A 13120-nucleotide genomic window follows, 5' to 3' on the forward strand; every position below is an offset into this window, starting at 1 on the left:
AAGGGATTTGTTTATCACTATGACCCCTGATTCCCGAATACATGCTAAATAGAGAATTGAAAGGAAGAATAATTCGATTTGTGATGCCCAAAATCAACTACCAGAAGAAAGCCATAGGATAACACAAAGTCAAGCCAGTGGCCTAATGTGCCAGCTGACCAGGTACCAGGGTAAGGAAAACCCCTCTTATTAGTGGCAACTTTTGCTCCTGTTGATGGGATCCCTATGTTTTCATACGGTTGATATCGCCAACTAGCTGAAGGCTGGCTGTTAAGGCAGAAAAAGAAGAGAGCTATATATACCCTAATTAGGAGGAGTACAGCCATTGGAAGGATTGTTGATTCTGAGTGTTTTAAATAAGTAATTGGCAGACAAGGGAATTTGAAAAAAAAGAATGAGAAAAATGTCCGTTTGAACATTAACCAGATTAAAAGTGTGCGTGATATGAGTGAGACACAGGTTTCTCAAATCCTACACCTAGATGATCCACCTATTTTAGGACCAGATCCAGTACCCTTTCAATGGCAATACCACTGAAGAAGGGACTGCCCGTAAACCCTGGGGTTGCTTGTCACTAGAGTCATCTTGCTTCACTTAAACCCAGCTGTTATCAGAGGATTCACGGCCCTTCAATGTGTTTCTGTTTTGGTTTTGTGTGTGTGTTTGTGTGTGTGTGCTGATGTATGATTCTCGGTTGTGCTGAGATGTAGAAATGCCATAGGAAAGTGTCAAGTGATCTGCTGACAGAAAAGATCATTCCCAAGACCACTTCTTTGAAACTCTTCCTTGCACTGAGCATTATGCCATTTCTTTGATCTTCTTGGCTTCAAAACAAATTAGACCAAGGCCCCAGTTTCATAGGCAGATGTTTTGGGTTCCTGGTTTAAGCCTTAGAAGATCTAAGACTGAAAAAAATGAGGCATACTAACATATTTATGGCTCTCTCCTTAGGATATAATCACCAACAGATGAGCGAAGGTCAAAGGCAGAAGTCTTCTGAATTTTACAGCCGCACAGCATCTGAATCAAATGTCTACTTGAACAGTTTCCACTACCCAGATCACAGCTACAAGGACCAGGCCTTTGATACTCTGAGCCTAGACAGCTCTGACAGCATGGAGACAAGCATCTCTGCCTGCTCACCTGACAATATCTCTAGGTAAGATGTATTCCTGGGGAAGGTTTCTGGTTTGGAAAAGCACCTGTCGGTTTCAAAAAGTAAAGCCATCAATTTGGGGCCATGTATATGTACAAGCCCAAATATCTGAAACATAAAGACTCTACAGTAGAGAAGAGGGCTGGGTGTCATGGTGGTCTTTGAAAGTAGTTTCTTTGTATCCTGTGTGACTGAGCCAGTCACACACCATCTAATCCATTTTCTCCTTTACTCTATTCTTTACGCGTACACTGCGCTTCAAAATGGATTTGCCTCTGTTGGTTGACTCCACCTTCATTAGGACTACTTTTGATTCAGTAAAGAAGTAATTTCCAGCAACAGAGTAAGAATTTGAAGGATATCTTACCCTTATGCTTTGTTGAAAGGAAGGCATTAGCTGTTCTGCATATTAAAATTTTGTAAGGATTTAACCATTCACATTCGTGTTCATACTTTGAGGCAAGCAAAGGTGGTCTTAGGGGATTATGGCCAAAGGTGCATCTAAAATATGGATCTAGTCAGAGCGCTCCTTCAAAAGCTTGTGATGGGGACTTCCCTGGTGGCACACTGGTTACGAATCCGCCTGCCAATGCAGGGGACACGGGTTCGAGCCCTGGTCCGGGAAGATGCCACATGCTGCGGAGCAGCTAAGCCCGTGCGCCACAATCACTGAAGCGCCTAGAGCCCATGTTCTGCAACAAGAGAAGCCACCGCAGTGAGAAACCTGTGCATCACAACGAAGAGTAGCCCCCGCTCGCCACAACTAGAGAAAGCCCGCGCATAGCAACGAAGGCCCAGCGCAGCCAAATATTAATTAACTAATTGAAAAAAAAAAAGCTTGTGATGATGCCCTACTACCTTTTTTTTTTTTAATTTGCGATACGTGGGCCTCTCACTGTTGTGGCCTCTCCCGTTGCGGAGCACAGGCTCTGGACGCGCAGGCTCAGCGGCTATGGCTCACAGGCCCAGCCGCTCCGCAGCATGTGGGACCTTCCCGGACCGGGGCATGAACCTGTGTCCCCTGCATCGGCTGGCGGACTCTCAACCACTGCGCCACCAGGGAAGCCCTGCCCTACTACCTTTTGAATAAAGTCAGACCCCAGAGCCTGGCATTCTAGATCCAGCCCAACTCCCCATTCATTCTCTCCTCCTGATACACCTCCCAGAGTTTCTTATTCATTGAGAGGGCGAAGAATTCTCAGATCTCTGTGCCTTTGACCATATTGGTTCTAGCCTTGGGATCATGTAATCTGTTCTTTCTTTTATTTATATGCTTATTCATTCCACAAATCCTTATAGAATATCCTACAGTTAACAGTGAGCCGGAGTGGGCTCAAACTGGCTGGCAAGAGCCAGAGGTGCACATCTCCTCCTAACTCTGTGATCAGTGATGTCATGTTGGTAGCTTGAAATTGGCCACGGTGGGAGTATTTACTCCACATAAATAGACATTTGCTGCATATCAGGGGTTTTGTTTTTCTCCAGAGAGCTAGTTTACCAGCACACCACTATCTAGAGTCAATTCATCCTCTCATTTGTTTATTCCCTCAACCTGTACTTACTGAGCATTGAGAGTGTCTGACATTGCAAAATGTCTTTACCTTCCCCCAACCCCTCCCATTTTAGCCTGGAGAAAGTCTTGTCATCCCTTAAGCTGAAACTTAAGTTGGAAACTCATGAGAATTTCTCCTTTCAGGGCATTTTTCTTTCATGTTTCCATGGAACTTGATACTTTTTCCTATTATGTCACTGATCACATTGCAGCATACAGTTTTTTTCTTCAATAATTCATTGGTACCTTGCTCAGTGTCAAGGAGGATGTCTAATTATCTTTTGGTTTCCACATTCAGCAGAGATCTGGGCATATAGTAGGCGTTCAGTAAGTGTCGGCTGAATAAATACCTCGGGATATTTGATTTTTTTCTTTGTTTGATCTATTTCAATTGGCTGAGAACCATTATGAGTTCAACCCCCCAAGCATCCAATATTTAATCAATGTTCATTGAGCAATTGTGTGTCTCCAGTGAAAATGTCTAGTTGAATAATGGCCTTCAAAAAAACTTTCCTCTATTGCAATGAAGTCACAGGCTGGGACAGGAGCTTTGGGGGCTCGACCTGACGACTGCTGTGCTACTGCGAGCAGATCACAGAACTCTCTCGGTCCTGATTTGCTCATCTGCTAAGTGGAGGATTGTTTCTTGAATGCAAGAGGATGATGGATTTTTAAATATTTGGGTGGAAAATTACCATCGTGTATATAGAATTTCTTTCTTCACAAAGGTTTGAATCATTTGCTCCTCACCCCCGCCCCCCAAAAAAGGAATGACAGAGACAGAGGGAAAGTAATATCAGCAAGGTATACTTAGCTTTGGGTTAGTGTCTCATAAATGAAAAGAATATGAGAGACCTCAATCTAACCAGATATTATAGCCAGGAAATCTGGGGAGTGGAAGAAAAGAAGAAAAGGATAGAGGCTACAGTTTGTGGTAAATAAAATATAGTGTATTTTAATTCTGGCATCATAATGTTTGAAATATTGATATTACTGGATGTATCCTGTCAGAGAAGGAAAGGAGTCCCTTGGGAAAAACACTAAAGCAACCTTGAGAATTATAGGTATTTCTCCTTGTTACAAGGGAAAACATAATTTAAATTTAAGTAGGGAGTTATATAATAATAAATAATAAAGCTAATTTTTTGCTGCCATTATTTTTTAATGTCAGAAGGGTTAGTATTTCACTTCATTCAATATTAGAAGATACGGTATCTCACTTTTTTTTTTTTTTTTTTTTTGGCGGCACGCGGGCCTCTCACCGTTGTGGCCTCCCCGTTGCGGAGCACAGGCTCCAGACGCGCAGGCTCAGCGGCCATGGCTCACGGGCCCAGCCGCTCCGCGGCATGTGAGATCCTCCCGGACCGGGGCACGAACCCGCGTCCCTTGCATCGGCAGGCGGACCCTCAACCACTGCGCCACCAGGGAAGCCCGGTATCTCCCTTTTTAAAAAATGAAAGACACTTGAGTGTGTGGAACAATTGGGCATCAAACCATCCATCTCTTGCTCTGAAGGAGCTCTCGTAATACCCGCTGCTCCCAGGAGGATGTCAAAGAGTCATGCAGGGTTGCTTGGAGCTGATGTTCTCAGGACAGAAGGCCTAGAACTTTGAGTACTCATTCGTAAATGCCAGTAAACCGACCAATTAAATGTGTTACTTTTGAATAACAGGACACAAACAAAAGTCAGCAACACAGCAACTATTGTATAATGATGATGGGAGGAATAAAAGTTGACGGTGCAGCCGTTTCATTTCCAAGTATAGGGATCTCAGAGGGGTTTCTTAGGCACTCTGCACTTTTGCAAGGTGTTATTTTGAAAACATCAGACTACTTTCCCAAATAATTGTGAACATTTTAAAGCAGTATTCCTGTGGTGAACTCCTGATAGCTTGACCATACTTTTGGTCTATTTTTGAGCCATCTTTAATAAATAAATACACTCTATATTATAGTTTGCCTATCTTGGTGGCTTTTTCTGCTCCATTTTCTGCCCCCTGCCTCTTCATCCCCACCAAAAACTGAAAGTAAATATGCATCCCTTCAAATGATCACTCCTCAAACCCCATCTCTCATATTTAAAGGTGGTAACAGCAGCAGTGCAGCAGCGAGTACAGGAAATTACCTTAAAGGGAGACACTTCAGTTAGATTTACCAAACATTAGAAGTTTAGGTCTAGAGACTTAAGCACAGTGGCCACCAAAATCTTAATTTAATTTTATTTGTTCACCTACTTACTTTTTCTTTAAATGGTTTCCAAAGGTAGAAAATGAGAATTGACTCCACTAAATGTGCCACATTAAGAGGATAGCATTATTGCAGAGTGATCATTCCTGGAAGGTAGCTACATGTGGCCATGATCATTTTCCATAGTTACTTCGCAGAGAACTGACCCAGTGTTGCTAGCAGTCATAGATAACTAACCAATCACCATGGTCAGAAATTACTAATAGTGTTTATTTAAATATGCTGTCAGATTCTCTGAATGTCAGAAAATTGAAGCCAAAGTAGAAGATGCCTACAAAAGGTCTAGTATAAATAAAAGGGACAGAGAGAAAAAACAAACAAACAAACAAGCATTTCTCTTCTGTGCCGCCATCTACCTAAAAAAAATTCATGCTGCCCTAAGATAAGCTTGTACCTATTTTTATGAAGGAAAATGATGTGATAAACATCAGGAAAATGGTAATAGGGAACTAATGTTTGGCATGTATAGTATGACAGCACATCCTAAATGGGAACTTTTTGCAGACAGGTAGAAAAAGAAAGAACTAAAAATTTTTCTCTTTTTTTAGATTTTTAAAAAATTATGTATTAAAATATCCTGAAATTATACACATGTTAAAGAGGTAATTCCACGCTGAAGTTCTAGCAACATAAACTTAGTCTTGTGGTTTATTATGTCACAAAAAACCATTGGTAGAATTATCGAATTACTCAGAGTTGTGGGTACCTTTGCCTTACACTTTTTGTTGAGACATCATTTTCGTGTCCAGCAGAAAGTTCTTTGAGTCAGACAGTGTTTTTGCTTTTTCAACATCATTACTTACACTGTACACAAACATAAAGCTAAGAAAACAGGTCTTGGGTCTTAGAAAACAGCAGCTGAAGGTCAATTCTGCATAAAGTCTGTTTTCTGCTAAAATTATTGAATGAGCTCATAGAGTGTAGTGTTCTGAATACCACCTAAAATTATATGTTATTACTATTGCTAATAAGCCCTGACCTTGTGTTCATGCTTTGAGAAAATGTTAAGGAAGTTGATCTCTCATTATAGTTATTACCCACCAGCAGTGTGTGTGTGGAGCGGGGACAAGACTGGGTATGGGGTTGAGGGCATCCAAGGCTGAGCTTGGTTTTAACAGATACATCAACCAGAATTTCAGATACTTGTAATCCCTTCGTTTCAGGCAAAGGTTTGTATTCTGCTTTCTACCCTAGATAGTCAACACCCAGTGTTTGCATTTTATTCTAGGGAATTCTTACAGAAGAGATACTGAAAACCAGAGGATTTCAGAGGAGGGCAGACAGCTGTCAAAGAGACCAGATAGTCTAATCTTTTTGAATAGAGAAAGATTAGACATTTTATAAGGAGTAATAATTTGCTTAATCTGAAAAAATGCTTGAGATAATGAATTGAAAATAAGTATTCTGGGACACTGGCTTTTCATTTAGTGGCAACATTGGTATGCTGAAGGCAGCCTTGGAAAAGTTTTATGTTTTTATGGAGAATTTTGTTTTGCGTTTTGCTTATTTATTTGTTTGTTGTATGACAATGTTCTTGTTTGCTTTTTTTTCTTCCTTTTTCTGTTTTTGCCTTTGCCCCTAAAGTGAATATTCTAAAAAGCAAATTCAAATTTTGCTGAAAGGTATTATTCAGCACTGAAAACTAAATCTGCTATTTAGATTCCTGTACCCTTGACTGAAGTTTCATTTTTCTTTATGAATATGGGTTTTTACCAAAGTTGGTCACATAAAAAAAGTAATCTTCAGTTAATAAAATAGAATATGGCTAAGTAGAGAAAGGAAGCAAAACTAGTCATCTTTTTTTTTTTTTTTTTTTTTTGCGGTACGCGGGCCTCTCTCTGTTGTGGCCTCTCCCGCTGCAGAGCACAGGCTCCGGCTGCGCAGGCTCAGCGGCCATGGCTCACGGGCCCAGCCACTCCGCCGGCTGCGGGATCTTCCCGGACCGGGGCATGAACCCGTGTCCCCTGCATCGGCAGGCGGACTCCCAACCACTGTGCCACCAGGGAAGCCCAAAACTAGTCATCTTTATACCATTAATGACCAAGTGATTCAGTATTATTCAGTATCATACAGTAATTACATATGAGATCAGAAATGTGCCTGCCTTCTGAAGGTCAGAATTTGGAGCAATGGGAGAAAGCATTGCTCCTCTTGTAATTTAGGTGGGCTGGAGAAAACAATGATGAGTGTCTTGTGCTACAGGTAATGCATTACAAAGTGTATCTTCAGTGACTTCAGGCTCTCCCTTGGCATGACAGGTGCTAACCAAATGGCATTTCATTTGTTCCATGCCATTGTATTGACAAGTCTTCACCCTAAATTTCTATAGCAATTGCTTTTGCTTTTCACTGCAGGTGCAGTTCTGATCCCCCCAAAAGTATCAGGTAGTGGCAACACAGTATCATAGAGCAGCAATAATTTTGCTGAATAAAAGTGGTTTACATGTCAAGGAAATATTAAATCAATAGCAAAAGTGTAGCTATAGAGAACAAGTAGGTGTCCATGGATAAAAATTAATTATTTTTTAACAAAATAACCAAAGTAGCTCTTAAAGTATATAAAATATATATTTTTTTACTGCCTCCATAGTTTTGTCTTCTCCAGAATGTCATATAGTTGGAGTAATAAAGTATTTAGCTTTTCAGATGGGCTTCTTTCACTTTGTAATATGCATGTATAGTTTCTCCATGTCTTTCCATGGCTTGATAGCTCGTTTCTTTTTAGTACTGAATAATATTCCATAGCCTGGATGTAGTACGGTTTATTTATTCATTTACCTACTAAAGGATATCTTAGTTGCTTCCAAGTTTTGGCATTTATGAATAAAGCTGCTATAAACATGTGTGCACAGTACTGATTTTAAGGTAAACCATATGTCCTACATTACTGTGGTCATGTTTCTCTTCAAAAGAACTCTTAGCCCTCAAACATCCTAGGTTTGAGTTGATCAACAATATGATTTAGGGAGACTATACTAATGATCATCTTATTCATTTTTATATGAATTAATTTTTATATGAATGTGTGTAGCAAACATGAACCCCTACTGTGTGCCAGGCTTTATGCTATGGAGGATACAGGCACAGAAGCCTCTCTATAGCCAAGAGAGTCTAGAAAAGAAGATACATTTAAGTGACTAGGCAAATAAATATGCATGAGAAATAGCATTGGTTCTCCATGGCTGGAACATCCAAATAATAAGTTTTGACTTAGGCCATGGTCCTTTTTTTCCAGAATAGTCAAATAAAATGTAAACAAGGGAAAAATAATATATTTTGTTTAATGTTAAACATTTCTAAGTTCTTCTCCTTCTCTGTTAGTTATCCTATCTGGTCTTGCAGCTTTTACTCCCTTTGGTTTTTTCCCTCACGTGTTTATGTGATGTCTTTCTCAAGATGCATTACTTTTGAAGCTCTTGAATCCCTTCATGCAGTTTCCTCGTTCGTACGGTGGATGGGCTTTATTGGCAAAACTGGCCACTACCCTTCTATTGCACCTGTAAGAGAATTCATTTTTTTAACTGGCCATCTTAGATCACCATTTAAGAAATAAAATGTCCACAAGCAAAAAGGCATAACAAAAAAGTAGCTGGTGATACATGATCCCAAACCAAATAAAGTGACTTCCAAATTTAGGGGTCATCTACATAGAACTTTGGTGAAAGTGTTGTTGGTCTGGCATCCCTGAATAATTAAACTAACGGGAAGACTTCCCGCAAGCCAAAATTTTTAGACTTTGGAGGAGACATTTTGAGAACACAGTTTGTAGGAGTTGGTTTTGGTTTATTTATGAGTAGAGCACTTTATTTGGTATTATTTTCCTCGCCTATGTTTTATCTCTTAAAACTGAGGTAAGTTAAGTTTCACCTACAGTTTTCAGAGTTGAATTGACTTGCCTCTTCAGACCAGTGATTCTTGTAAGTAACATCCTTTAAATTGTATTGGATCTTGTCGTGTGTGTGTGTGTGTGTGTGTGTGTGTGTGTGTGTTTGAAGAGACATCAGTAAGAAGCAGTATTCTTGAAAGGCTTTTGTGTTTTCTTCAGTGCCAGCACTTCAAATATTGCCCGAATAGAAGAAATGGAGAGACTTCTGAAGCAGGCTCATGCGGAGAAGACCAGGCTTCTTGAATCCAGGGTAGGCCTAATATCTTTCATGTAGTAGTTCAAGATGCCCTGCACTTGACACTGGGAAACTGTTTTCAGGCCTCAGTAAGCAGCGTGATCTTGGAGTAGTCACTCCACCTTCCTTGGCCTCATTTCCTTTTTTTTTTTTGGCCATGCCACATGGCTTGTGGGATCTTAGTTCCCTGGCCAGGGATTGAACCCCAGGTCCTCGGCAGTGAAAGCAAAGAGTCCTAACCACTGGAGTGCCAGGGAATTCCCACTGGCCCCATTTTCCTTTCTGAGAAGTGAGGGTGTTAGAGAGATGTTCTCTACGGCTCCTTACTGCACTACCACTTTTCATAATGTAAAATGCATATTGTGTGGACATAAACTGAAATGAATGCTTTGTATTACATTTTCCCTTCAATGGCGCCTTTGTTTGCCTGCCGGGGAACAGGAGGAATGGCAGGTCTTTACGCGTTCTCTCTGCCTTGCCAGTTCGTGGTAAAGACACTATTGTAATATTAAAACTCCCATGTTATTGTGACTGTATTTCAAGCCAGAATCTGAACTTCCTTAGGAATTCCCCAAATGCCTTTGCATCCTGCCTGAAAGGGCACCTCCTTTCCTCTTCTAACTTCCCTGGGCACTTCCTCTGTGACCGTCGGCCAGGAAGCCACAGAGCAACAACAGGAATTGGAAGGACCTACGGCCATCAAAGAAAGGCCGAAAGTTGTGACTGGTGTTGGGTCACAGTTAGTGAGCCTTTTTTATATTAAAAATGGAGCGTTTTTAATATATGGGGTCATTAGTATGAAATGACTGAATAGAGTCACAAGCTGTGTTTCACTTAATATCTCATTTTTAATTAAATGTAGTGGTTGCATTTCTGCACAGGATGCTTGTGAAAGTTCTGTGAATGGTGATTACGGGTGTTTTAGTCTTAGATATATACTGGGCTATAAAATCAGGAATTGTATAGTGAGAATTATTTGTTTTCGTATTGGAATCATTCAAGTATAACCAGTATGGCTGAAAATTTTTTCTGCATAATGATATTTAGGAACGGGAAATGGAAGCCAAGAAACGAGCTCTGGAAGAAGAAAAACGACGCCGAGAACTCCTGGAAAAACGATTGCAGGAAGAAACCAGCCAGAGGCAGAAGTTAATTGAAAAGGAAGTAAAAATAAGGGAGAAACAAAGGGCACAGGTTGGTTGGTCAATCTGGATGGATTGGAGTAGGTTGCCCCCTGGTGGTCGTTTTTCAGAAGACGGTCATGCTATGTCTGAGGATGCCTTTGGTTGTGCTGCCTATTAGCCCTTGACCTGTAATGGCTGAGAGAAAGATGTGCATTAATGGGCCAAAAAAATGTGTGTTTATTTCAAAACCCACTGGGAACTACTAACATAATGATATTTTTCTTTAGTTATATGTGGCACATTTTGATTGGAGAGGCACTTTTTCTTCTACCCATTTTTTTGTGGTATATTTAAAAGGAGAATGTCTTCTTGAGCAGCTTTGAAAATGCAGCTGGATTCATTACTGAAAACAAATACAACACCCAAACTCAGTTGAGAAAGAGAAGGGATTCTATTAAGACATCTTTTGGAAGCAAACACTCCAGAACAGGATACTTTTACCAGCCCAGTTGTTTGGTGGTGGTGTTCATGTTTTGGGTTTTTTTTTCCTAACCACTGTGTTGTCACACATTTCCCCTTTGCTGCACCAGTCCACACACATGTGCACAGGATTCCTGAACTCAAGCAAAACTCAGGAAAACCATCCACTTTGTTTGACTTCCTATCTCAGTCAGTAGAGTCTGAATCTCTGTTCTTGTCACTAGAACTGCTTACATAATGTATGTTTCCTGAGAAACTAAAATAAAATTTTAAGTGCTATGTAATTTAAAGTTCGAATCAGTTTTACCAAAGCTTACTAGACTTCATGGAAAAAGGTACCAATTCCCTTATTCCTCACAGTTGCTGGCAGTCTGAAGTACAACGGTTGGAGACTCGCCTTAAGGCCTCATGTGCTTCGAGGGCTCAGTAAATCTGTGGCATCTGTCTAACGTCAAAGTACCACAAAATCAAAGGCAAAATAAAGGCAAAATACAAAGTAAAACTTGTTCATTTTATTTCATTATGCCAAACCTCTGTCACATTTTGATTTAGTGTAAAGGTCACCCATGCCTGTTTTATATCTGAAGCCAAAACCAAAAGGCACAATTCTATTTTAATCCCAATTATAACTTTTGCTTCCAAGTGTATGATTAGGTTATTTTCCCCCAGGGCAAAGGGGTGGGGTTATTTAACAGGATAAAATAAAAGACTATTTTAGAAATACTACCCGTGGCAATATGTGCTTCCTAGATTCGATGAACCTCTACTCCGGCCATAGTAAAATAAAAGACATCTATGTACATCTCTTCAGTGTCTCGTCCTGGACAGTTCATTGGGTACAGCTTTGATTCCACTTCTTACCTTATTTTAGCTTCACTTTTCAAAACATACATCTCTGCCTTCAATTTCTATCACAGGGTGTATGCAAGCCGACATGTACATACACCCTCGGGGGCTGGACTTACTAAATAATGTTCAGTCGATTGTGTCATGTCTGCGGTTATTTAAGGAGAACTATTGTTGAGTTGTGGCAGGGAGAACTCCTGGATACATTACAGAGGAGGAGGCCTCATCTGTAAGGAGCAGCCCAGATAACTTCATGCCTTATTTCCCTGTGTTTTTAAGTGCTAAGTACCTCTGTTAAAGCTAAGGTAAACGACATGTTTCCATTTTCTCATCTGGCCATTTCAAGGAATAGAATCTGTTGGCCTGAGTTTATCCACATTTTCCCCCCCATACCATAGCATCCTTCTTAAAATGCCATTCTCTTTTTAGATTCCAAATGACAATGTTTAGCTTAAGTTCTCATAATCACATGGACATTTTAACACTTAGGCTTTTCAGTCCACTTTCACTTCTAAACATCTGTGACCTAAAACAAAACAAATAATTAGCTATAGATGAGATGGGCTTGTGCTTTTCCAGGCTCGACCTCTGACCCGTTATCTGCCCATCCGGAAGGAAGACTTTGATTTGCGCAGCCACGTGGAGACTGCTGGCCACAATATTGATACCTGTTATCATGTGTCAATCACAGAGAAGACCTGCAGAGGATTCCTCATCAAAATGGGTGGAAAAATTAAAACTTGGAAAAAACGTTGGTTTGTTTTTGATCGGAACAAGCGCACCTTCTCTTATTATGCAGGTGGGTGATAAAAAAAATCTGAGTGATATATTCAAATCAGGAATTCTCTGTTAAAGAACAAAGGCAATGAAATTCAGAATAAATAATTAGAGTGATAAGTAATAGAATTAATGGCAATATTAGCTTGATAGATGTATATTATTTTCTATTCAGATTATATGGTCCACCTGATATGAATTTCCTCTAGAAATAATAAAAGTTATGTTATTTAAAAAGTGTGAGTTAGTCTATTCTAGTTCTGAAATAAGCTCAAGCCCAAATAAATATTAAATGGAATTTAGTTTTTAGACCAAAATATTATCTTTTAAACCGTGAAATCAGAAAAAAAAGGTTTCTATTTATTTCTCTATGGTCATATGCTCTAAAGTCACACACAATTAGGCAGCTTAACTGACAGTCATTCAATTGTAGTTTATATACTAGAATGACAATTTCAGCACAGAGAGTGAAGCTTATCAGTGAACTAGTGAATAAGTATTTATTAAGTGACTGGAATATTTTTGGATTCTTTAAATGATGGATTATGAGAACGATACCCTACTGAATCTTCTATAAATACAGGAGTATTTGTGTAACCGGTTTACTTATTAAGAAGCCCCTTATTTACACGTAGATCACATATGAAATATGTCCATTAGCAGCATAAGAATAGCTCTGCCCTCTTTTCAACTGCTGAGTAAGAGGAGAATCAGACTAGAGGTTATGAAGAGACCCTGCCTTGGGGTGACTGTATCAGCATTTATGAGCATTGTTGGGAATTATTACCAAGTGTATCAAGGTAATAAAAAATAACAGT

At 39.9% G+C, this 13120-nt stretch overlaps 1 protein-coding gene across 10 annotated transcripts in view; it reads left to right on the plus strand.

Annotated features, from left to right (window-relative positions):
• The window catches only part of PHLDB2 (pleckstrin homology like domain family B member 2), a 129032-nt gene that overhangs the window by 111096 nt on the left and 4816 nt on the right, over positions 1 to 13120 (plus strand). For all 10 annotated transcript variants that reach the window (XM_027104395.1, XM_027104438.1, XM_027104377.1 and 7 more), the window contains 4 exons: positions 952 to 1159; positions 9000 to 9090; positions 10123 to 10269; positions 12105 to 12324. In XM_027104395.1, coding sequence (XP_026960196.1) covers positions 952 to 1159; positions 9000 to 9090; positions 10123 to 10269; positions 12105 to 12324 — 666 coding nt within the window. The remainder of the gene's footprint in view (positions 1 to 951; positions 1160 to 8999; positions 9091 to 10122; positions 10270 to 12104; positions 12325 to 13120) is intronic.

Source organism: Aethalodelphis obliquidens, unplaced genomic scaffold (genome assembly GCF_003676395.1).
Source record: "Aethalodelphis obliquidens isolate GAN/ISIS:26980383/991018 unplaced genomic scaffold, ASM367639v1 scaffold1, whole genome shotgun sequence".
Classification (NCBI taxonomy): domain Eukaryota; kingdom Metazoa; phylum Chordata; class Mammalia; order Artiodactyla; family Delphinidae; genus Aethalodelphis; species Aethalodelphis obliquidens.